At 32.7% G+C, this 26,572-nt stretch overlaps 1 protein-coding gene across 4 annotated transcripts in view; it reads right to left on the reverse strand.

Annotated features, from left to right (window-relative positions):
- Positions 1–26,572, reverse strand: part of EDIL3 (EGF like and discoidin domains 3) — a 610,996-nt gene that overhangs the window by 70,961 nt on the left and 513,463 nt on the right. For all 4 annotated transcript variants that reach the window (XM_039875013.1, XM_039875011.1, XM_039875015.1 and 1 more), the window contains 3 exons: positions 22,378–22,533; positions 20,896–21,040; positions 15,939–16,123 (listed from right to left, as the gene is read on the reverse strand). In XM_039875013.1, the coding sequence (XP_039730947.1) occupies positions 15,939–16,123; positions 20,896–21,040; positions 22,378–22,533 (486 nt within the window). The remainder of the gene's footprint in view (positions 1–15,938; positions 16,124–20,895; positions 21,041–22,377; positions 22,534–26,572) is intronic.

Genomic DNA, 26,572 nt, shown 5'->3' on the forward strand with positions numbered 1-26,572 from the left:
CAATTTGTACTTCTTAATCCCTTCACCTTTTTCACCCAGCTCCCCAAACTCCTCCCATCTGGCAACTATCAGCTTGTTCTCTGTATCTATGAGTCTGTTTCTGTTTTCTTTGTTCATTTTAGATGCCTGATCTTTAAGTTTTGTTTATCATTCTTTGCTTTCCTACTCACCTGTTTAGTCATTTCTGATAGCTGAGCAAGGCTCTGTAGCAACCCCTTGTCCCAAGCCCCCAGCTTCAACTTTTCAGCCATTTCTCTGCCCTATGTTTTGAAAGAGTACAGAATGACAGAAACAAATTATGGATGAAAGAGCTTTGTTTTATTTAAGTAGTATTTCAAGGCAGGACTAAAGCTGGGGGCCTATTTCTTCTTTGAGGTCTTATTTTAAAATCACCAAAAAAAAAAACCAAAACAAACTTTTGGTCACCTTGAGCAAACTAAATGTATTCACAGACCTACAGGTAACATATAAAATGACAATTTGGGTTTAAAAAGGTAAAAAGGAGCGGTAGATTATGGTAAATGGAGAAGGCATATCCTCCACTTAGGCCTTTAGAATTAAAAATTTAAAAAGTACTCAGTGCCATCTGAAAAAAAACTGGTTTAAGTTTGAATCCAGTCCACTGCTACTGCTCTGTTGAAACATTCTTTGCAAAGCTAGCTGATTTGTGCAATTGTTTGTTATTGTTAATAATATAAAATGTTTACTTTCTCACCCGGTTCCCATCATTTCCACTTCACAAACAAATATCTCCTTTTGGGTGAGGTTCAGAGTAGCATTGCTATAATTATTACCATCATTATTCTACTTATCATTAACTATTTAATGAGGGTTTACTATAAACAAAGCATTTTGTTGAGTGCTACACCTGAATTATATAAAGCTTGGAATAGCCCTATAAACTAGTAAATATTATAATTATTATTTTTGCACATTCTTTACCATTTGGCTTTCAGATATTTTAAAGATTCGATCATTGACTTCCTTTTGGCTTCACAAGACTTCTGTAGCTGTCAGATGAATTCACATGACAGTGACATGCTCCTATGCCTAGTTTTAAAATGTAAATCAGGATGCACTATCTATTTTTTTTTATTTCCCAAGTCTTCCACTCAGAAAAGAAAAACATCCCTTTGCTCTCTTTTATTGGCATAGGGAGGTCATGTGGCAAAGCATGAAGTCAGCTGGAGAGAAGGTTTATCTTCTTTCAGGAAGGAGAACTGCAAGGAGTAACAGCAGCGAATCTTTTAAACAATAATATTATCTTCAATACTTCATCTCTTTGACAGATATAAAGTATCAAATAATCATGGGGTAGGTTCAGTACTTGGTAGTCAAAAATTTTGTAATTAAATTCCCATGTAAAAAACAAATTATAATTTACCGTATTGAGATATGTATGTTCCCCATTCTTGACACATTGGTATCATAATCTCACAACAGGTACAATGCGGTTTCTATGATTTGAAGCTTGAAGGTTATGGATAGAGTTGTCTTCTAATTAGCATTAATTGGCCAGTTAATGTCATTGCTTTCCCAATTTTCTTTTTGATTGTTTGTGTATTTGGTTAAGTGGCAGAAAAAAATAAGCCTGATTTATTTGACTTTTACTAGACTGTAGTTTAACTATTGCTTCTGGTTTATTTTGGAGATATTGAAAAGTAGGTAAACTTTTCAAAATTATAAAAGAAATACTAAGAAATAAAATAGATTTCTCTAATATGTTTTGCATTTATTTGGTCCATTAAAAACCCACCTTAGAAATAAATATATTTATGCTCTATATAAACAGATTTTAGTATATTAAAAAATAACTGGAAGAATAAAACTTCTTAAAGAGATTCTATACTTTCTATATTTAAACCTGATTAGCATTTTAATTCCTGAATATTATTTATAGATAGAATTTTTCAAGTGCTGTATTTTTCAGTTGCATTTCTTCCAAGACCAGAATAATAGGCAGAATACTATTTTCTATTATTGTATTCCCATAAATCTTCTGTGCCAAACAAACAAAAACGATCCCAGAACAATCACTGGATAGACTTTTCTAAAACTTAAGGATTTACTATAAAATTTTCTTAAATATTTGTCATATTCTTTTATTGGCCTAGTGGATGAAAAAGTTGTCTATTAATATGAACAGTGAGTTCAAATAACAGCAAAGCATGTTGGGATTCTCTTCACTTTATGCTCTCTAAGCAATTCTCCTCATGTGGCAGGTCAGACAGTCTGCACCCAGTCTGTCTCCCAGTTTTACATCTAAGTGGTGGCTCCAATGAGTTGGTGGCTTCAAGGTAGCAAGGAGCTTTTGGTTTCTCCTTCAGCTCTCTACAGAGCTCTCTAAAGAACCTTTTTATCATAAATTACGATGTACTTGCCCTCCAAGTACAGCTTAAAGGAATGTCTCCTACCTCTGCCTCTACTTTCTCCATGGCAATTCCAACAACATGCTTCTCTTTTACAAAAAAAGTTCTGAACTCTCTGTGAAGAACTCAGCTGTGACGAGTGAATGCTTGCCTGTGATGGCAGCTCCTATTACAAATGCCCAGTTAGACTGGGTGGGATAGCTCTCCAAAGGGAGGAAAGCTGGGCTGAAAAAATAATGATGATACTACAGGAGGGTTGTGGAGAGAGGAGGCCTATAGCATTTTTCAGATGGTTAAATAGAACTATCATAAAAATTCCAGGAGTCTAGGCAACTTTTGAAATTCATAAAATAATCGAACTCAAAGCCAAGGACGCAAAATCGCCTATGTTCCTCCTTAACTTAGTCTCTTGATTAAATATAATACAGCCACAGGATGTGGGGTCAAAGCTGGGTCTAGTACTGCTAATCTCTAGAGTTTGTGTTTCATTGCCGAGGAAGAGGCAGGGAAGTGAACCCAAGTGGCGCACTTACCCCATTTCAGGTTCCCTGAAGAATGTTTGACCTGTGTGATTATATTCAATCTTCTAACAGCCCTGTGGAATGAGCTTGTACTACATTTTCTAGATGAAGAAACTGATGCTCGGGGGGAAAATACCATTCACAACGTTAGACAGCTAGTACATAAGTGGAATCCAGATTTGAGCTCAGGTTCTAAAGACTCGTTGTCTTTTTATAATATAAATTCACTGAGACAAAAAACTTTGAGGATCTTAAATGCCATCGAGTGTCAATTTCTATAAACTGTAGACACAATATCCCAAATGTCATTAAGTCACTCAAGGGCATTTCTGGCAACTTCATTCCCATGATGGAAAATATTATATTGAGTTCCTATATATTGAAAGAGACCTACTTCCACAGTTTATCACCTGGCTCTATGTGTAGATACAAAAGGATTCATCTTATCCCCAGAAATTCACTATGTGCAGAAGAGCCAGAATTAAGAATAGCTTCCTCCCACCCCCAGAACAAAATAGGAATTAATTATATTGAAGTAGAGGTCAATTTAAGCATATTTCTCTAGGAGTTAATAAACCATCGGCTTTCTAATATCTATTAATCTGGAATATAAGTACAGTACAAAACAATTATAGATGAGCAATTTATTAAAACCATTTTCTAATGACTAAATCATCATCACTATGTCAGCATCATAGCTTAGTTCAATTAGAGATTCCAGGGGAAACGAAAGTGAATAAGATGGAACGAAACTAGGTTGCTGGATTTAATACTAAAAAATTAATCATTTATTCATACTTATTAACTAAGCATTCTGTATTTTTAACTGGCAAATTTAAATGAAAGAAAATGCTGTATATAGTTTCACTTGTTACTGGGTTATTCTGATTAATAAAGTAATAGTAACTAACAATTTTATAGTAATTATCTTTTAACACTTTACTTATGTTAATTCATTCAGTCCTTAACACAACCCTATGAAATAGATATTATTTTTCCTATTTAGAAAATGAGAATATTGAGACACTAACAGGTGGAATCCCTTTTCCATAGTCACACAAGTAGCTAGTGGCAGAGAAGCAGTTTAAAACCCAGAGTTTTGCTATAGATTCTACCATTCTAATAGTTATAAAATACTGTTTCTTAGCAAATATATCAGTTAATTTAAAATTATTCTATAAACTGCACATACATTGGTAATTTTTGAAAATCTTACTCAAAAGACTTTCAACATGCATCAAACACCTACTTTAAATAAGACCTCTTCATTAGACAAAAACAGTAAACTTAATATTCTATCCTTACTGAATATGTTTTACTTCCTTCAGATGGTACTTCAGAAATTGGGAGTATCTCATGGTGATTATTAGGAATATCTGTTATTGTGCTACACATATCAAAGGACTAAGTGATAAAAATCTTTGATACATAATTCTGTATACTAGAAATTTATGCTACACATTCATATATATACAATATGGTTCCTAGCAAGAGAATACTGAAGATACAAAACCCAATACAGATTCTCTTTCTTAAAACTTAGACCTGGTTCTACAGATGTATCTTTGATACACCTTATTTCCTACAGAATTAGGAGAAAATAAAGATTTGTTGTTGGATTCATTCATTTAATAAAAGATCAATATAAGCCTAAATTTTTGCACTATGTATATATGAAGTTCTTTTAATTTGAAGTATTCTGGTACTCAATTCCTAAACTGCAATTAGATTCATATTAAATTATTCTCAATTTAATATTTGTTTAAGCTAGTCCCATTTATATTCTAAATATATTCTAAATGAATATATTTGTCAGTCAAGCTACAGGTTACCAATTCCTTTTCTTTCAAACTTTCCTGTACAAATCCTAGGATATATACCCAGAAAAAAGCACATTTTTATGCCCAGTCCAGGCCTAATAACATTAGAATCTCTGCAGATGGGATTTGGGCTTCTGCACTTTCAGTCGACCCATGCCTATTGATTCTGATGCAGAAGGTCTCCAAACCACACTTTGAGAAAATGACTTTGACACCAATATGCAAGAATGTACAAGCAGCCAGTGGTGTGCTTTTTACTCATTGAGGGCTTTAAAGTTGCTTTGTTTTTACAATTTCCCCTATTTCCCATTACAGAACTTTGAGGCAGCTGTAGAAACATACATATGTATACAGTTAGTATTACATTCTAAAGTATACTTAGATCCATTATCTTTATGTACTGCTCCTCCCACATCATCAGGCATATGTCTAACAGAACAGAAAGGTCCTGTGGTACTCACGAAGGGCCATCAAATCCTATAGCTTTGGGGATTAAAACTCTATAGTGCTTCTCATGAAAGAAACAAAGGCTGAGCCTCAAATAGTAGGATGTTGAGAGAGGGGAAGATATTGACTCAGCATTTAACTGGAATAATATTCGATTACCCTTTTGATTATTTTATTTGTTCACCTTAAGCTCTCCTAATCATGTTTGGTTTTACTAATTATATTGCATACAAAATGGTAATAATAATCATATACAATTTCACGATGACAATGCAATTTTGAATGTAATCTATAAAATTGTATTTTTTATTTTAAAACTACAGAACAAGATATACCATAAATAGATACAAATTAATAATGACTATAAATATTTTTTTTGTTTTTTCTGTTTTTTAGGTAACCTTGGATGAAATGTTTTTTTATAAAATTTTAGCAACATAATTAAAATAGTGCATATAGGCAAATGAACCTATTCAATTGAATTTATATGCACACATACGACCCTGCCGTTTTTAAAGCTTTTTCTTTCTTTTTTATTTTGGGTGTACAACATAGTGATTAGACATTTCTATATCTTATGAAATGATCACCTCAACAAATCTAGTACCTATTTGACACCATATATAGTACAATATTATTGACTATATTCTTTATGCTATACTTTGCATCCCCATGACTATTTTGTAAAGCTTTTTCTATCAAAAGCCACTGAGCATGTATAATAGAAAATGTATGGGACAACAGAAATCATATTATCAAAGAGACTATAGTCTGACTTCTTGAATGAGGAAAACCTGCAAGGAACATATTTGTAAAATAATTATACTTTCATAGTTTCAAGTTCCTGTTGCTCAACAGCAGTGAATGCTACAAAATGTCTATTGCATGTTTAGTGTCCCACTTTACCATAAAACAGTAAATATTTTAATATGAATTCTACATTAAAATTTAATGCATGTCAGTTACAAAGCTGCTCTCAATGGAAGAAAGAGAACTACACTGTGAACATAGAGAAGGCAAAGTCAAAGTGAATAAACATGCGGAATGAAGAACTTTATAGTTTATGTAAAGATAAGTTTCAATGATGATCCTCTGTCATTTTAAGTGAGAAGTAAACAGAGTTTTAAAGAAAATTATCAAGTGTGCTTTTTAAGAAATGAGAGAAATTTTTTATCATTTGAGTGATGAATAAATATTTGTATACTGTTGTAAAAATCTCTAGCTAAGCCCTTTAGCTCATAGGAACTATTTCTTAACAGGCAAAATTGTTCACATGTTACTTTCTTTGCTTAGAGTAGTTAATGTATAGAGCCATTTTATTCATGATGGGGATTGACTATTCAGGTACATCTAGGCTAACTTACACTTATGTGCCACATTCTTTCTGAAGATGAAATGAAAATAATACTTTGAACTCATTTAGGCAATTTTAAATGCCTGGCTTGTGCAGATATAGACATAGAATTGATGAAATAGTTTGTGATATTCAGTAGGTCTATCACAAAAATGAAGAATGCAGTGAACTAGAAAACCATATTTCCAAATACACATTTTTGCATATATTTTGCTGTACTAAAAAAAAACGAGAAAATTGATAATAAAAGAAAAGGCTGCTAAGGTTAGTGTCATTGTATATGATGTCAGATGCAAAGAGCCATAAAAAATGGCACCCAATGGAAAAAAGAGAAATTAGATTTTTGGATCAAGTTCTGATATTAATAGGATTAAGTCACAGACCTCTATAAATTGTTTTTTCATGTTTTGAGACAGATTAGTTTATGTAAATAATTAAATTTATCCAGATTATTTTAAGAATACAGTGAAAATGATCAGAAAAGCCCTTTGAATATAATAAGATGCTACAGAAATGCAATTTAATTAATATAGGATATTCTAAAGTGGTTCCTGGGAATTTTAAGGTAGTTATTTTTAAAAACCACTCTATGATCAAATAAGTTTGAAAATCTCCAAATAAAACAAATCTCTTCCCAATAGGACTCTTAAGAATCCTATGTTAATACGCGTTTGAATCAGTAATAACAGAGACTAGGATATAGACCTTTCTAAACATACTTCAGCACAAAATCTTTTCTTCCTGCCTTATTTATTTATTTATTTTTATTTTTTGAGAACCTAATGGAATAAGTGTTTTTCAGGATACATTTTGTGAAATGGTGATAAAATTGATCATTTGAGAAGAAAGAGAATCTAATTTGTTTTAGAGTACTGCCTTTTTGAGGTGAAAGTAAAATATTATGCTAATTTTATCAGTTCATAATCAGATTGAGAAAGAGGACCTTTTGGAAACTAGATCTGTAGTAAGAGGACTAAATTCTGGTAGTAGAAATATCTGAAGAAAAGAAGCATCTGAAAAAAAAATGAGAAATTGTTAGTGCCAGGACCAGGAACCAAGAGAGCTAAGATTGAGTTCAGCTTCGGCAGCAAGCTGGGCCCAGGTGCACTGAGAAGCTGGTAGTCAAGGTAGAGAGAGAGCCAGGGCCAGGTTGAAACTTCCATAAAGATGAAAATGAGCTGATGATAAACAGGCAATTAACCTTCAGAGGGCAGGCTGGAGCTGGTATGCAAAGCTAAAGAGTGGATCAACCAGACGGCAAGGACCCAGGAAAGCTCGGGTGAGAAGAGAGCAGTCAGAGATGCCCCAGAATTCACAGGAAGTAGAGGTAGGTCAAATGGAGGGAGCAGCATGAGATATCTTTACAGACCTGGGCAGAGAGGCTAAGCGACGAGTTAAGAAGTGAAAACTCTGGTCAGCCTTGATACTGAGGCCACAATCTGTCCTACCCAAGGAAATTGACATCTATTTTTCTCTAAAAATACACTAATTCTTGAAAGTGATTAATTGGAAGCTATAGGCAGATAGGTCCTTATGCACATCTAAAAGAATGATAGAGAAGATTCTAACCAAAGGTTAATAGAAAGGGTCACGGTTAGGTGGACCTACACTTTCCAGAAGACATTCTATTCCAGTGAACAACAACAGCAGCAGAAAACGAAGATACAAGAGACTTAAAAGTTGCTTCACTGAGGCATGCTTCACCCAATGGAAATGATATTTTAATAATGAAAGACAAAATGAATGCAATATTTGCTAGAAATAAATTTATTTTATGTTGACATTAGGTTGTCAATAAATACTTCATAAATGAGAGCTACCTTAATCATGAATGTAAATAAAAATTAGATGACCTACTCATCATAGCATCACTGACTTTGAAGAAAAATGACAAAGGTCTTTAGGACAAACAAAGCAACCAGACCAGCTTAACTATGACCAAGAGTGTTGGGCAGAGCAGTGTTCTTTAAAACATTGTGTGTGCACAAGAAACAAGCCATAGATTTGTAGGAAGAAAAAATTAGAATTTCTATCCAAAAAAATAGAAATTGCATTTTCTGAACATTTAATGTGGGTGTGTTCAATGTTCAGCAACACTGTAAGGGGTATACAATTTTCATAGTGTGGAACCACAAATTTAGAGGGCATGCTAGAGCCACAAATGTACCAGAAGCTCTTTTTCAAGACAGGTATGACTGAACTATGCTGATCAGTACTAGAAGGGCTTCCTAATGCAACAAACATCCCCTATAAAAAGCAGTCGCCTCACTCACCACATAGTTTACAAAACAGTGTGGTAAAAATTATCATAGGAGCTTCCTGGCCTGTGTTGAGTTGCTCTTCCACTACTGACTAGCTAGCCATTCAATCTTTAGCAATCCTCTGAGACTCTCCGTAGTGTCATAAAACAGATATCATAGTCATTGAGAGGTCTGCTTTGAAGACAAAACGAAATCATCAATTAAAGTTGATTCTCATTTTATTTGAAAGCTTTTACAAATGCTCATCTTATTTGAAACCATATTCCCAAATTCTAAATTTTGCGCATTGGCACATTTTCAGCTCATACTTTTAGAGAAGAATGGTTATAATTCTTATAACCATTTCATTAATACAAAGATAACTAATATGTCACAAATTAAAATTCATTTGCACACAAAGGAACCAGAAGTCATTTAATTCCCATTATCATAAAAACATGAATGGGCCTGCTGTGCAAATACAATTCTTCGGCAGGCCCATTCATGTTTAAGTCCCGCTGTTCAGTTTTGCAGTGGTTTCAAATACTGCTTCTAAGCAGAAGCATCCAACTTTCCACATTTCTGTTTATTGCTTTTGGAATGCTGAATCCATGAAAATTAGGGCATCAGTAATCATACAAGCAGACGGGCACAGTGCTGAATATATCTTTCGGTTCCTTGCACCTGGCATTTTGTTATAACAGGTGTCTTAAAAGTAATTATTTGAACTTTAAAAATTATAAAGCAATTTAAATAACCCCTGAACCACAAAGCTTCCATCCAGTTTTTATGTATCACGGAGTCTTGCCTTTCCAAAATTGTACTCTGTACTTAATCTAATCTACTCCTTCCTATAGCCACCAGAAGCTATTGCTTTGTGTATTTTTAATGATTTGCTGTAAGTAAAGGCTAGTGTATTTGTTCTTTATAATGGCTTAATATGTCTTATCACTTTGTCTCACTAAACCAGGGGTCCACTAAACCAGGGATCCCCAATCCCCAGGCTGCAGCCTGGTACCAGTGCTCCCCAGCACTAGCATCATCGCCTCACTCCACCTCAGATCATCAGGCATTAGATTTTCATAGAAGCACTGGTCCCTGGTACCAAAAAGCTTGGGAACCACTACTGACTAAACCAAAGAAATGACTCAAAATTAGAATGTGTGGAAAGGTAGGGGCAATGTTTTGGGTATTAAGTAGATATACTATGCATAATATAAAAGTTAACTTTTTTAAAGATTAATTTTGATGTTAGATAGTGATATCTAACACTAATTAAATTATATGATGTCCTTTCTGTTACCTTTACCAGAAATTAGCTGGTGGGTCCAATAATTTTCTGATTAGTTTGGATTGAGCCAATCATCATTTAGATATTAGAATCTTAGTGGCATGAGTTTTTAAAAGGGGAAAGTTGCCTGGGAGGTTATCTTTTTTGTAATATCTACATTTTAGATGAACAAGATTAAAAAAATTGAGTTCCAGAACACTGATGTTATCGGCCCTCAAAACCAGACTTTTGAACTTCAAGTTAGGCACTCAGCGTGCTACACTGATGCCGGCTGTACCTTCCTTTGCTTCTGTATACATATCCTTCTCGATTTTGCGTTGCTCATTAAGCTTTTGTATTTGGATAGTGGAAATTCTCTTTGATATCTTAAAAATTATAAAAAAAACTTTAAAGATGATTTACAGTCCAAGCAAAATATGGACATCCTTTGATTCATTTCATACACTCCAAAATATACCAACATTATGAAGGATGGAAGCCGTTTCACGATCATACATGGATTAAGTTTCCTTACTTGATCTCTTTTAGATCTGCTTTATAACTGAACCTTTCATGGAGGCTTACTGTTCACTATATATGAAATTCTGGAAAAGTGACTTGGAAATCAGAATATCCCTTTATGTTGACAAATGTTTCCCAGAAGCCTAGAGGTCCCTTGATCCTCAAAATCTTTCCTTTAGCTCTTTTGTAAATAAATTGCCCAGAGGCCAAGAGAAGTTAATGGTTTTAAAGAAATTATGAAATTTATGGCTAGAATGCTCTATTTTAAAAATCAGAAATAGACTAAATTAAATACGGCTTATTTAATTAGAAAACTTAAATTCAATTGCTTTCTTACACATTTCCACAAAATTAGTATTGAAATGAAGCTGTGTAGGGTTCGTTGCAATTTTGACAAAGGTCAACACTAAAGTGTGCAATTTAACATCTCTATGAATTCTACTACTTTGGTTGAAATACTATGTGGACTACCTTAAATTAGCAAATTTCTCCTGAAATAGACCAAAAAGTCATTTCTTAGGTGACATTGTGACATTTTCCTTCCTGTTGGTCATTTATGAAATCTAAAATCTTTTATGAAATCTAAAAAACTTTTTAGTAGATTCAATTATGAATGGTGAATTATCCACATTCTATAGTCACTACCAATAAGACAACCAATATACACATAGTGTATTCACTATAAGAAAATTTATGATGTCTCTCATCATTTAAAAAGAGTTTGTTAATCAATCCAAGTTAATTCTTAGAGTACTCCTTGTTTAGTTGCATCTACTATACCGAAATATTTCCTCACAATTTATAAGATTATCATCAGTAACACTCCTACTCCTGATAGAATGTCATTAAACATCCCAGTTTCATGCTGAATTTTAATCAATGTGTATAGTACAAATATAAATATGAAGGAGATTTACTCAATCTCTTGGAAGCTACTGAAAATGGACATAAAAACAACCTAAAAAGAACATTATTTCAGTAAAAAACATTGTCAAATGACATAATGTTAATTTTGAGTTATTAACATGTATTACTACTATTTCTAGATAAAGAATCTGAAAAATATGTTTCTTAGATTAAAAAATTAAAATTTCTTTGTCAATGCAAATTTATATAACTTATCAACAATTCTCAAACTGCAACAGATCTAATAATATATTACTTGACATTTCATAGTTTTACTGGAAATCCCCATTGAAAGAAGCCAAAAAAATATGTATGTATCTTCATTCTTGGTTATAATTGGTGGTATTAGATTATGCTCTCTTGAGGTTAAACAGGCTACCAGAAACAGAAAGAAGGGAGCTACCCTTTGCTGGTCACCTCTATGTGTTTCCTCTGTTCTGTCATTTGTCTTATTTAATCTACCTTAAAAATCCAACCAAATTTCTGTGTCTTTTGTTTAGAAACTAACCACAGAAGATAATAGTCCGATCTTAAATGATTTCAGTGAGTTAAACAGCACCTTATTTTATAACAGGGATTAAAATCTAGTCCAACAATATGTAGGAATATCCAACTATGAGTCAGAAATGATTGGCTTATGATCTTTTAACTTAGGTGTAGGTAAGATTTTTTGAAGACAGAAACTGCAATTTAACCACAAACACCTGTGTTTTTAAACAACACATTGGTAGGGCTTCTTGCTCAAAATATTGCAAAACATCAAATACATCAAAGTGATGAAACATTTTTTTCCAGATGTTTAAAAAAGGCCTCTCATTTAGGGCTTTTGGTGGTCTTAACACATTTTGCCATGTTTATATAGGAGTAACATAATGATTTCATGATTAACAGTAGCTCAAGGGAGCTGCTGATTAGTTAGATAAGATCACATCTAAAAAATAACACAAGAACATTTGCTTGAGAAGCTTCTGAAATTTTGACCTTATAGAAGAGACTGCAAGAAACATTTGATTGATAATAAGAATAAAAGGTTAAAGTGATATCTGAATACATAAGAACTCCTTAAAATATGTTTTTAGGATCTCATTTAAAATAATTGTATTTTCAGATATTATCTATTGCATAGCTTTTGGAAACACCGATTAAAGTGAAAAAAAAAAAACCTCAGTATTAGAGGGTTACATATATCATTAATATATAAAGAAAATTTCTTTAAAAATCAATTAGCAGGAGATTGATAATGAAGGAAGGGAATTTAAATGACATTGTTTCTTTTCTGAAGAGCTATTTCTTACAATTGATACATCTTAGTTAAAAACACAACTAAAATTTATAAATTCAGAAGCCTCACATAATGATAAAAATTGACTCTATGTCAACAATTCAAAAACAGAATCACCCTATATCTATAAAATCACCCTATTATCTATAAAAATGTTAATCTTATTTCAACAAAGACCCTTACAACCACAACAATGTATAATCGAACAGATTATATTCTCTTGAGGAGAAAACACTAAAAATAATAACAATTCTGGAGCATTTTCTTTCATGATGTCGAAAAGAAGGAAAAACAAATATAAGTAAAGATATCAATTTGTCTTGCCTTACAGATTTTGACTGTTTTGACACAACAGAAAAAAAGACATATACTGGAAGAACTGGTCCTTGAATTGACAGAAAATCTGTCACTAACGGAATGAATCAATTTCAGCATACAAGTGACTTTAAGAAGACAGCTGAAAAACCATTTTTTTAAAAAAAGTGATGGATGAAGATCTTCATTGAAGAGTACACCCTGAATCATGTAAAAATATTTGTTTATTTTTATCTTTCTAAAGAAAATTGCCATTGGCAATCCCTTCATGTGGATATTTCTAGAGTCTATCAGCCTGTCTGAGATACTTACAGAGTGTCAGATATTTTGTCTTATTCCACATGGCATTATGACACATATAATATTAGCTAAACTCAGTTAATCTGAAGTATGACTGGAACATTTCCAATTTAAAAAATATTACACAGCACCAAAGAACAAGTTTAACTTTACCATTCAATTCCAACAAATAGAAAGGAGTTTTTCCATGGTTTCTTCAAATTCAGAACTTAAAAACTTCATAAAGTTTATATATTATAACAATTTAGTTCCTGTATCTTTCATGTGGAGTTTTAGATTTCTTTTTCAAATATTATTTTAAATTTGAGGATGTTATCAGTTGGCCTCTTAAACTGAGGGTCAAAATTATATATAGGTCCATATCAATAAACTGAATCATATTTGAAACCATTCATTCATTCATTCATTCATTCATTCGACAAATAGTTATTGAATGCCTACCATATGTCAAGTGTTTAGTTAAGTACTGCACAAAAGTTGGGAAAGTCAAAAAGACATATGTGGTCCCATCTCTACTGGAATAAACAATCTATCATAAAAACACAATTTCCAACATCGTGTGATAATGCTACAGTGAGAGAATTAGAGATGACACAGTAGTACACGGGAGAGAACTTAAGCCAAATTTGGTGTGGGATGGAGCTGGTAGCAAAGCCTAATTAAAATTGTAAATTGTGGCATACTCTGGATGCACCTAGAGGAAAGTGTATCCAAATTGCAGCTGAAGGATTTAACCAATGGAGGCTGGGAATGTTGTGAACAGAGGTTCTATTTCCATTTTTTTCCTCTAGGAAGAGAACATTTACAAAGAAATGGAAAGAGAATGATAGTGTTTGGTTTAAGAAACGGAAACAAATTTAGAAGAGTGTGGTAAAAGATGAATGGGGCCAAGTCACGCAAAGACTTTTAGGTTATATCAAAGTATGTGCACTTTATTCTGAAGTTGATAAGAAGCAATCAAAGGATTTGAAAAAATGGAGTAAGAGAATCATATAAGCATGCTGAAAAATATCAAACTGGTAATAATTTGAGAAATAGATTTTAAGAGAGTGAGACCAGAAAATGGAAAGCTGATTAAGGGGCTTCTGCAAAAACTCAGGTGAAAGAGGGTGGTAGCCTAAATCATGGAAGTGGCAGTAGGGATGGTGAGAAGTTAAAGGATTTTAAGTAGCCGAATCCTTTTTTCAGTAATTGAAATAAACAATACTTACTAAATTAGGAAATTGGTGACAGTGAGGTTGGCAGGAAGATAAGAAGCAGAGAAAGATCGCCTGGAGGACTTTGAGAAGCCTCAGCTAAGAGGATGGAAGAAACAAAGTATGATGTCATGCAAACCAAATAAAAGGAATGGTTTATGAAAGAAGTAATGTCTTAAGAGCATGAACACGGTGTTGCTCATTCATGTGTCACCACTATGTGATGCTTCATAGGTGCATCACAAAGAAACACTTGTTAAATGAATGATTTAATTTAATAAGTACTGCTACATACAAGGGAAGAACATCAGGCTGGGCTCTGGGAAGATGAATATATTTCAAAATCAAAAAGTCGTAGAATAGTAAAAGGAGAAAGACACACATAATTATTCATAAAGTATGGTGGTTAATGAAAGAACTCAATAAAGTTCCAGATCAACGGTGATACAGATAGAATGTCAGGGAAAAGTAAAGAAAAAAGTGGATATTTCTAACTGCCGGAACAGGGAAAAGTAAGGCCCAGAGAAGAAAAGGCTGAGAAGAGACTACCATAAGTTTCGGGTGACTTGGCAAGAGTTTCAGATGTGGCAAATGTGGTTTGATGAGTGACATTTCCTATTTTAATTGTTTTCATGATTTCCAGTAATACAAGGAATACCACAATTTCGAAACTCATGGATAGAGCACAAATATCGGTAAGAATGGAATTCATGTCTTCCAAAAAAAATGGCCTCATTTTAGAATTAAACTGTCTTACTTTTCTTTGCCATAAAAGACATTAACAAATCTGTGCGTACTTAAACATACTCCACAAATAAATGCATTTCAAGGAGACGGTTTTTAAAAACTATGAACTGTAACCTTACTTCATTTACAAATGATAAATAAACTGCAGTGTCTCTGCTTTCCTTCTATAAGCTAGCTCTCTTATGAGAACCTAATCAAATTGCTCCATTGCTTAGCAACCACAGGGAAAGAGCTAATAAGTCATGATTCATGATTATTTGGGAACAATCTGCAGGTCAGTACCATGATTTCAAGGTGATTTGGATTCCTGCTGTGATGCTTTCAAACCAATATTGACTAGACGCATCAGAATAGATGAGAGTTAAAATGCAAAATGTTCTCATAATCAATCAATTTGACCTATACATTGTGCGATCTGGTACAGTCTGCTGCATCAGTCTGACAGTAGCATCTATAAATCAAGATCAGAGTAAAAATAGCACACAGACATGGCTTCATAAGGAATTTCTGTTTTACCAATATAGTTAAACCAAAGAGGGAGGTACATTTAAATTATTATGAAGGTAATGATACCAACATTCACTTAACCAAAAGGAAATCTTCTAAGGAAGGGTGCAGTGGGTGGTGAAACAGCTTTTGAAAATATTACCTGTAACCATTGTGACTGGTCATTGTGGCCGGAGGTCCAGGCATTCACTTTGCCCTGCTTGTCCAGCCGAGCTTTCCTCGGCTCCCAAGTGAACATGTCCATATTGAGAGTTCTGAAAATACTGGAGGCAGTGATCTGATAGTCTTGTATATGTCCTGATTTCATCCCTAGAGGCTCAGAACAGCCTGAAAGAAAATGAGAAGGGCTCCATGAGAAAAATAATTTATCACTTTGGAAGTTTTTTGTCTTCATTTTGGATAGGCGAGAGAAGATTAAGCATAATGTTATTCATTCCCCCAAAGAGGGAGCATCTAAATTCAAAAAAGGCTATAATCAGAAATAAATCTGGAACAAAATCGAAAAACAAAATAGCCAATTCAGGCGATTTTGTCTGAATATATTTTGGAAAAATTGGAAACGAGACAGACAATTTAAACTACTTTTCTGTGATAGATGATTTTGCAAAATGAAAACAATGCTGAAACGCTCTCCCCTGTCTCATTACTGATAGCCTCGTGCCTGTTCCCTAGTTTTCAACAGTTTCATTGTGCCTTTAAAAATGAAACATTTTCTCACAAAGTATATTTGGTTTTCTTTTATTTGTTTCCATAATACTGCAAATGAAAATTCCCTCAGTACAAAGTCATTTTCACAAACTGCTCCAATGGTGTATTCTAAACTGGATAGCATTGTGTTTTCTAAGAAACTTCTGTTAATCTTTATCGCTGATTTTTATAGCACCAACATGGCTTCTTCTGGAAGGTAAGAAGCTAATATTTATTCAATGTATACCATGTATCAGGCATTGTGTAAGTATAGGATTTAAACCAACAGATAACAGAAGAAAATAAGCTAATTCTAGCAAAAGCCATTAATAGACAAGTCTTTTTATATATTCTTCTATTTTGATCATACTCAATAACTTCTAGTATTGGATATTTTTGGAAGATTCTCAACTCTGCCACATACGTTTTCAGGTTTGACATGATGCAAAGTTTGGGTTTGTTTGTCCTTGAAAAATCATGTGTGTATGTGTGTGCATGTACATGGTTGCCCAATCTTGAATTACAACTGTGACAAAGTTCCACATACAAATCCTGTGATAGGAATCATGATTCTGTACCTTATTAGCCAGTGGCTGAGTCTTCCATATGTAAAATTGTTGCATTTTGGTCAAGGAACACACAAGGTAAATTTGATCAAGAAAGCGAAGATAGAAGGAGAAGACCTCTCCAATGAATGCCATTTCTTCACACTCTACTGGTCCCCCACTTACTAGCTGCTTGGCATTGTACCCATTACTAACCACACTGTGCCTCAGTTTCTCTTCTGTAAAATGGTGATAATGATAGAAACTACCTTAAAGAAGTGTTTTAAGAAATTAGTTAATAAATATAAAGTATTTAGAAACATGCTGGCATATACCTAGCATTCAGTAAATATTAGCTATTTCTATTATTTCCGTAAAGCTCATTCTAACAGATAACAATGTTAAGATACCAAATCAGCATATCAGTGAGTACTAACGAATACCTTATGAATGGCTACAATTAAGTTTATTGGGGTAACATTGGTTAATACAATTATATAATTTTCAGGTGCACATTATAATTTGACATCTGTATATTCTATTGTGTGTGATTACCACCCAAAGTCCAGATTCCATCAGTTACTATATATTTGATATTCCCTTTTCAAACTCCACTTTCCCCTACCCCCGCTATAATTGACCTCCTTTAACTGTCTACCTATCCCCTCCTTCCCTACCCTCTACTCTCTGATAACCACTAATCTATAGTCCATGTCCATGAGTCTCTGTTTGTCCTGTTCATTTGTTGCTTTTAGGTTTATATCCCACATATAAGTGATATCATGTGATTCTCAATTTTTGCACACTGATGTTCATAGCAGCATTATTCACAGTGGCCAGGACATGGAAGCAATCAAAGTGTCCTATGATAGATGATTGGCTAAAGAAGCTGTGGTACATATGTATAATGGAATATTACTCAGCTATAAGAAGAGATGAAATACTGCCATTTGTAACAGCATGGATGGACCTCAAGATACTCATGATAAGGGAAAAAAGCCAGACAGAAAACCAAGCCATTTTAAGTCAAGACTCTAAGAAAAGTGGTTCAGAACTCTTTATCGATAAATAATTCTTAACTATGATTAATTGCTTTCTATTTTAGTACATCTGGATTACTTCTTCCTTCTTGAGGCTCTTCCATGTCTGCCTTCACCTCCACCTACTAGGAAATGCCTATCCTATACAAACATGACAAAAACAGACATGGTGGTTTAGCCAATTGTTTTACCGTACAAGTCTCAGTGGGTTTCAAGGGTAGGAGACATATATTCAAAGTCTCATGATAAAAATAGCTCTAAAATCCTAAATGTAATTTCTGGAAGAGAAAAATTTCATGACAAATCTCACAGATAGTAGGAAGTTCTAAAGTCTTAATGACATGCCATTTATCTTTAGGCAGTTCTACAGTAATATGTTTACATTATAGACTTCTGACTCGTTTTTCTACTACTACCATCAAGCCCCCATTCCCCAACCTACCATGCTACCAGACTCTGTAAAACTTTACTTGGCTTGTAGAAGACATACAAGGGAAAAGGAAAAGTAGTTGTTTTACTCCATTTGTGATAACATAGTATTTTAAATATTGCATAGAGAAGAGATGCTTTTACTTTGACCATTTCAGCTTAGTCATAGAATTCATTTCATACCTACTCTGTTATTGAGCACTTATGCCAGAGGAAGTGTTTAATAATTTGATCCATTTCATTATAAACATTTTAAGTCATATCCCTTTTAGAGAATTTAGAAAATTTCCTTTTTAAGTGTCTGAGAAAAGATTAACTGCTGATCTTCTAGGCAAGCTGAGAGATTTTATAACAGTTTATTGAATACAATAAGGTAGCCTTGGGCTTTATAGTGTTGCATTGGATTGTGGGAAATAGTTTGGTACATTATATTACTGTTTATTTCCAAGTATTATAGCTAACCTCTTCCAATTTGCCTCATACCACAAATTTCCCTTTTCATCTATATGATTTCATATGTATAAATAAATTAACTCTTTTAATGGAGTGGACAGCACCTGAACGAAATTGATTATTTCAATAGTGAGGTGCTCTAGATTTTAAAAGCATCCATTGAGAGATATTATTCTCTGCATGCAAGTTCAAAATCAATTGGTAGGGTCTGGAGATTAGTACATCTTTTTCTTTTTCTTTTTTTTTAAGATTATAAAATCTATAAAGTGTGAGGTGTAACCTCTTGTCAAACTTGAAAGTAAAATATATTCACACCTTAGAGGTGTAACTGCACCATGTAAGAGAGAATGACCCTCATGAATCAAAGGATTGAAAAATTGGGGAAGGTGATGTTAAGCAACTAAAAACCACAGGGCTTGCAGCAAGCCTCAACATACTGTGGCTGCTTCTTGATTGCTTTATGATGAATGACTTAGGAATGACACTGGTGTGTGGTGATATAGTGACATGCAATATAAACAGTGTATAGCAGTAATTGTACTGAGATTTATTGGTAGTCAATAAGCCAGTTTGAATCACCAAAATAAGGTGATTCAATTATCCTATACTCATTAGGATAATTAATAGTACTAAAACTGTATGTTTGTTTCTTCATAAAAGACACCCATATATAATATAAAATGTGATTCTTAAAATAGATTCACTTGTCTGGCTAAATGTCTCTAATTCCTTAACTGTAATGGGTTCATTTAAAGTTTGGCTGTTTTTCAACACTTTTATTTGCTTAAAAATCATTTTCTTTCTCAGTATTGCAAACAAACCTAAAAAGGGAAACAGATATAAGGTACACTTTAACCAAACACAACCTTTTGAAATGAACAAAAGGCCTCCATTTGGTTTTTTGCAGGGATGTGTCCTCCTTTTTTTTTTAACTAAATAGTATTATTGTAAATTCGATAAAAGTCTTTCATATTTGAAGATTATGCTAAAAGGTCCCATAAACAAGAATTTTTAGTTTCCTTCAAAACACAGTTGTTTGAACAAAATAATTTCAGGCCACAGTGGCAAAGACAGTTTGTAAATGTTGACGCTGGAAATATAAGATCAACTACCAAAAATATAACACGGTGAAATGCCTAGACAAGATTTTCTGTTTAGTTCAGAATCTAGCTATATTGAAATGAGACCACTGTGAAATCTACACATTATTTTCATCTTTATCTTTAATACTGATGATCCTGGAAGACAAGGATTATTTAACTCTGAGTCTTTTAATAGATTATCTTTGAGTCGAATAACCATTGTTTGTAAAATTAACAGGATGCTAGATAAGAATGATCCAAGAATGGATTTATGGTAGCAATCTTGGTATTGAAGTATTGTCTCCTTGAGAGGAATGATAAACTTACAAGTTTCATAAAATCTAAAACAAAAACAACAAACAAACAAACAAAAAACAAAACAAGTTCTTATGGTAGGTGGACAAAGATAAAGTTTACTCTTCTATGCCACATAGTCTAAATATAACTGCAATTTATAAAGTCAGGCAGATTCCAGTTTTTACTGAACTGGAACTTTTATCACGAAACATAAATCATAGTTACTACAGAAAACAGGACACATTTAAATTTGACAAAAGTTTCTACTGAGAATTCGTTTCACTTTCATTAACCACTCAAAGAAATACATTGCTTTTTCTATGTTAATTCTGTTCTATAGCATGTTTTAGAACTTGTTTATCCAATACACACGCACACACACACACACACACACACACACACACACATGTTTCTAACTAACCATGACCTAGACATTTTGTAGCAAAATGAGTATCTATAAGTTTTGAAAAATTGCTAGTTAGTAGCAAACTACATACAAATGTGCTTTTTAAAAAAAAAAAAAAAAAGAAAAAAGAAAATATCGAAATAGATTATGCGAGACTCACCTGACAATTCACATCCAAGAAGTTCCATTCTCAAAGTGCAGTGTCTTCGACAAACTTGGGGATAGAGTCTCACATACTGAGCTTTTATAGGGGGTGTGAAAGAGTTAGCGTAGGGTGTGTTGTTATCGACATTTCCACGGAACACCTGTATAGAGATAATACAGACTTTAAAATTATTAACTGAAACAGCTTCTTTACCTACTTTCATATATTGATCTTACATGCTACCCAACATAATCTTTCAAACATTGGATTAAATAATTTGGAGATCTGGAGCATTTAGAAAGAATCTTGCCATCAGTAGTGAATATAAAACCTATAAATAAAATATTAATTAAAATGATAAACCACTCTAGGCCTGTGGTTTAATCTATACTCAACTATGATGATATTGTCAATTTTAAGGAGAGTCCTTCAGAGATAGAAGGAAACTTCTCTCTCTTTTTTAAGAAAATGGCACCTTAAACCTTTCAGCTTACTTTGGGTCTGACCGTTTTGCTACTTGGTATTTATAGTGTTTGTTTGTTTGTTTCAGAAACCAGTCTTTACCTGTACTTCCTGATCACTTTGTCTCTCTAATGCTATGGTCAGACTTAGGATGCTTTAAAGTTTGATTTCTCAGGATTATTTCCTTATCAGTCAGTCCCAGATTATCGGATAAAAGACTCATAATTCTTTACGTATATCTCCAGTGAAAAACTATATTTGCCTCTAAAAATTAACCACTAAAGTATATTTTTAAAAATTCTTTAAATCTCATTTTTATATTACCTTTTATATAACCTAGCAATCAGAAAATTTTATTTAAAATCATTTAAGAAGGTAATTTAAAAAATTTTTTATAAAACTTATTGGTCTGTTATAATGACTTGCTTTAAAATAGGATTAGTTACAGTCCTGATATTTTTTAATTAATTTTTTTAAATTAATAAAAATTGGTAACATCATATAAAAAGTCAAAAGACATTGAATATGATATCCATTTCATTGAAAATATTTTCTTCTGCTAAATAAGAAAATTTTCTTTCAATGTTAAGTATACAAAGACATACATCTTTTCTATCACTTGATGCTTTTCTTTAAAAATACAAATTTTCTTTAAAAATAATTTTTCCTTAAAAATAATAGTTTTGATCTATCGTTACTTGATTAAGGACAGTGTTAATCTGTCGAAGCAATAAAATAAACTGAAAGGTGATTACTGTTAAAATAAAATGTGACTGTCATACACAGGATTATGCTAACCTTGTGATAAAGTGTTTATAGGACCACCAATTACAGTCTGAGAAAGTCTTAAGTGGTAGCCACTGTCCACTTCATAACTTGGGAAAACTCCTGACCCCCTTCGCCCCACTAGTCTAATTTTTTTAAACCATAAATTTATTTTTAATAACAAAAAGTTTCTGCTGAAGATTCAGTAGTCATTTGATAACCAGTGATCATGAGTGAAATTTTACTTTTTAATTATGTTGTCAGTCTTACCATGTCTTCATTGGTGCTTTTAACTTTGTACATTGCCCAAGTCTTTCCATCATTACTATAGGCAATTTTGTAGGATTTGATATACTCTGGGCTTCCAATCCTCTTCGCTCCTTGGGTAATCACACCAGTAACTCTCATTTTTCTTTGTAAATTTATCTGAGGAGACAAGATAACGATAATCTCATTGCTCTCAGGATAAAAATAGTGACAATATCCATTTGGGAATATAACATTTTCATTTATTAGTATAGACTTTAAATAATACAAAAATCTAGTAATTTTTTGTATATTTTTTAATGAATATTAAATATATATCATTTAGTTTCAAAATCTTTCTTATACTTTTCTTAGATAAAGCAGTATTTGTAAACAAACTTTGAAAGGGGAAGTGTGCCTCCAAGTACAAGTATAGATAACATTAGTTAGTTATGATACGGAGATGTGACTTAGTAAATTGAAAAATGGGGAATATCATCACCTTGTCAAAATAACCTGTGATATTACAATGAAACTCAACATAATTATTAACGTGCCTCGACTGCTTTAGGCTTCAAAATTTTCAATTTAAATTAAAACATTAAAATCTTCCCCAAATCTTTGAGTGTTAGAATAAGAAAAAGTGAAAGCAATAATTATGACAAAAAACAAAACAAACAGAAATGTCTTCAGTTTCCAGATCTTTATAAAGCAGTCTCCGCTAAGAGTTATGGAGGGTCTTTCACCAGATAGTGGCTTTTCCCTTCATTCCAGTATATAAAGACTTTATAATTGGCATTTTCTCTTTATATTTTCTCTCCATTTCAAACCACTCTACTATAGTTTGCTGCAGGAGTAATAGTAGTTTAATAAAAATTTTAATATTCTCCTCATATTTAAATAGGGAGCTCATTTTGATACCTAACGCATAATGATTAAATGCTCTAATGTAAGAAGAATATTTTATTAACATACGGCAAACATTAAAAATTGTTTCATTCACTTTAAAATGCCTTTATGATGTCCACAAGATTTTAAACTTAGTAGAAAGGAACTGTTTCAATGTTCTTAACAAATTGCTATAAAGCTCCCCTCTCCATCAATTACAAATCAGAAAAAATTTAAATATCTTATATTGTATTATTAACTCAGAGACCATTTCCCAGAGAAAACCAGAAAATCTTAGGGTTCTCATAAGTGATTAGGATTTTTCAATTTCTTATGAGTCTCGGAGAGTTAACATTTGAAATGGTAGAGGATGTGCATGAAGAAACTAGCCCCTCTATAACCAGTTTTAGAGCTATCGACTATCTATCTACCTATCTATTTATCTATTCTCTCTCTTCCTCTCTCCCCCCCACCGCCCTCCCTTTCTCTCCCTACCTACCTTTCTTCATGTCACATATTCAAAAAGTTAAAAATTAGAACTAAGAAACCAATCCTTAAAGTTTTACCACTCCAAAAAAAAAAAAAAAAAGGGACTTATGAACAAGCCTACAATGTTTTATTTCCCTGGATTTATAGATTTTAAATGTGTTACGGGCAATCCTGAATTCTGCATATAGGCAACACCCTTATAGGCTTTTGAAAGTTTGCCAGCATGAGCATGCCTACTTTCCTTCCCATTCTGAATTTCCCAGTCTCATTTTCTTTCTTTAAATGTCATGAGGTTCCTCCCCAACTGGTGCTCACAAAGCAATTCTTGGTCTACCCTAAGTATAAAGAAAACCTGAAATTTTGTTGAGTTAGAGAACTGGCATGGTGTAGTCTCTAGCCTCTGATGGGTAAGCACTTGCAATCCAGACTTCATAAACAACATCTTTGATTTTAAATTCTGGGTCTGTGGTCCCTTTTTAATCCAACAATGCTGAGTGAATTCACTCAGATATTCAATTTTTCTTATCTCATTTCAAAACTCAGACATCAAAATTACTTACATGAATACATTCTATGTCACATTCTTTGTGGGAGTCTCAGACAAGAGAATATCCTCCACAAAGGTAAATTTTACTTATTACTTTTAACATTATTTCAATTAGTTTTTTAAAGATTGACTTTAGAATTTTAACTGTGGGATTTGAGATAGATAACCTCTAAAAAATATTTTATTTTAGTATGTCAAGTAAATTACCACATAGCTATGGAAGAGTAATCTGCGTCCAGTATCTTATATATGGCATTGTTTTTCATTTTTTAATCTGAGACTCTTCATAATCTGAAACTTTCTAATATATACAACATAAACGAGGGACAGTTTGAATCATGTTTCCTCCCATTTTGGAAGCCAAACTCCACACTTGATATTGCTGAACATTCCTTTTTCAATTATCTTTTATCTTGTTTCAATTATCTTGTTTATATCTCTTGTAGATGGCCAAATTACCTCTGTTAGATTTTTGGCTGATGAGCCATAGACTAATTTTCTAAAACTTAAATTATAGAAGCATAACAAAAAAAAAAAAAAAAAAAAAAGAACTTGAGTACATGTTTCTCTCTCAATCATCAGAAATGATGTTTAAAAAGATTCCTATTTATTCTAATATTTACAAGCTCTGAATATATACTTTAGAAAGCTGGAACTCTAGATAGTAAAGCAGCATCAGGCTGGGGTTTTAATTACTTTTAGCAGGCTTTTGTAGTTAAATATCTGTGCTGTTTTTATTAAAAAAAATATATAAACTAAAAACTGATTTACGGAATACAGGTTCTGGGGTTATTAATAGTTAACTAGATTTTGAGAACTTCTGAGTTCTCATGTATCTGGCACTATTAAGCTTGGATAGTAAGGAATTCAATAAGAAAGGGCTATGATTTCACCATTATGGCATACTCAAATTTAATACCAGGATTGCTGTATTGCTGTGAGAAATAAACTAAGCCATGGAAGAAGGCTATACCATGATTTTATAAACATCTCCACCAAAAAAACCCTGCTGCAATCCTCGTTTATCCCATTCCAACATTATTTTATGATCTCTTGGTAAAATAATATTGGCTAAAAGGTGATCTGACTTTTATTCTGTTTATTCTGCCTGTATGAACCACCCCAGACACGATGTTAAAGGTCTTCTGGGGACTACATCAATAAAACATAATAGGAAATCAATGAATAGATCCCATTATGTAAAGAAATTTTGTATATGAAATAAGTGATTTTCAATTCAGTGGAGAAAAGAGAGAATATTCAATAACTGGATTGGAACAATTTGGTAGACATATTAAATAAATAAATTTAGGTCAATATCTGTCATCTCATCCCACAGTAAATTCCAGGTAAAGTAAATACTTAAAAAAAAAAAAAGGAAACCATAAAAGGATCAGAGGAAAATATAGAATTAAAAGTAATCTCAGAGATGGAAATGACTTTTTAATTATGGCATTAGTTTTAAAAAAGTTATTATGTTAAACAAAAAATTTCTTTAAGATAAAAAGCAAAATAAAGTCAAAATACAAATGACAAATTGATTAGTATTTTCCAAGTCTTATCATAACAAGGAATTGATTAATCAAAGAAATTACAACTTATATATTAATAGGTAAAACAAAATAACCCAATAGAAAAATGAAATGGGCAAAGTTTTTCACTAGTTGACATCAAAGGAAATACATATGAATCTTAAACATATGAAAAGATACTCACTCTTACTCATATATTAAATTAAATCTATCCCAAGATACTAAAATTTGTCAATATTAGCAAAGTGCAAAGATATCATCAAGCTTGTACATTCCTGGTGGAAGTATAAATGAGTCTTTTATGAAGGGCAATTTAGTGACATGAAACAAAATGATAAATACACATTTTCCTAAATTGAGGAATTTCATTCTAGAAATGTAGCCTACAAGTATAATCACACATAGGCAAATTGATGTAGGTACAGAGTTGTTCCCCACAGTACTATATGTAATAGAACACAACTTCAAAAAATTTAAAATGTCTATTACTAAGGGTGTAAGTCACTTCATTATGGAAAAGTCCAGAAAATAAAATATTATTCAGTTGTTAAACAGAAGAACAAGAATAAGTAAGGAAGGGAGAGATGGGGAGAAGGAGAGAGAAAAGGAGAAGGAGAAAGAAGGAGTGAAAGAGATATGTTAGCATAAAATTTAAAAAAATTATTTCTTGTCAAGTTTTGATGTGGCATCAAAGAATAAATTCTACAATTATCTGGAAATTATGTGGAAAAAGCAGATTTTAGCAAAAGAAAAGCATGTATTG

Source organism: Pteropus medius, unplaced genomic scaffold (genome assembly GCF_902729225.1).
Source record: "Pteropus medius unplaced genomic scaffold, Ma_sr-lr_union100, whole genome shotgun sequence".
Classification (NCBI taxonomy): Eukaryota; Metazoa; Chordata; class Mammalia; order Chiroptera; family Pteropodidae; genus Pteropus; species Pteropus medius.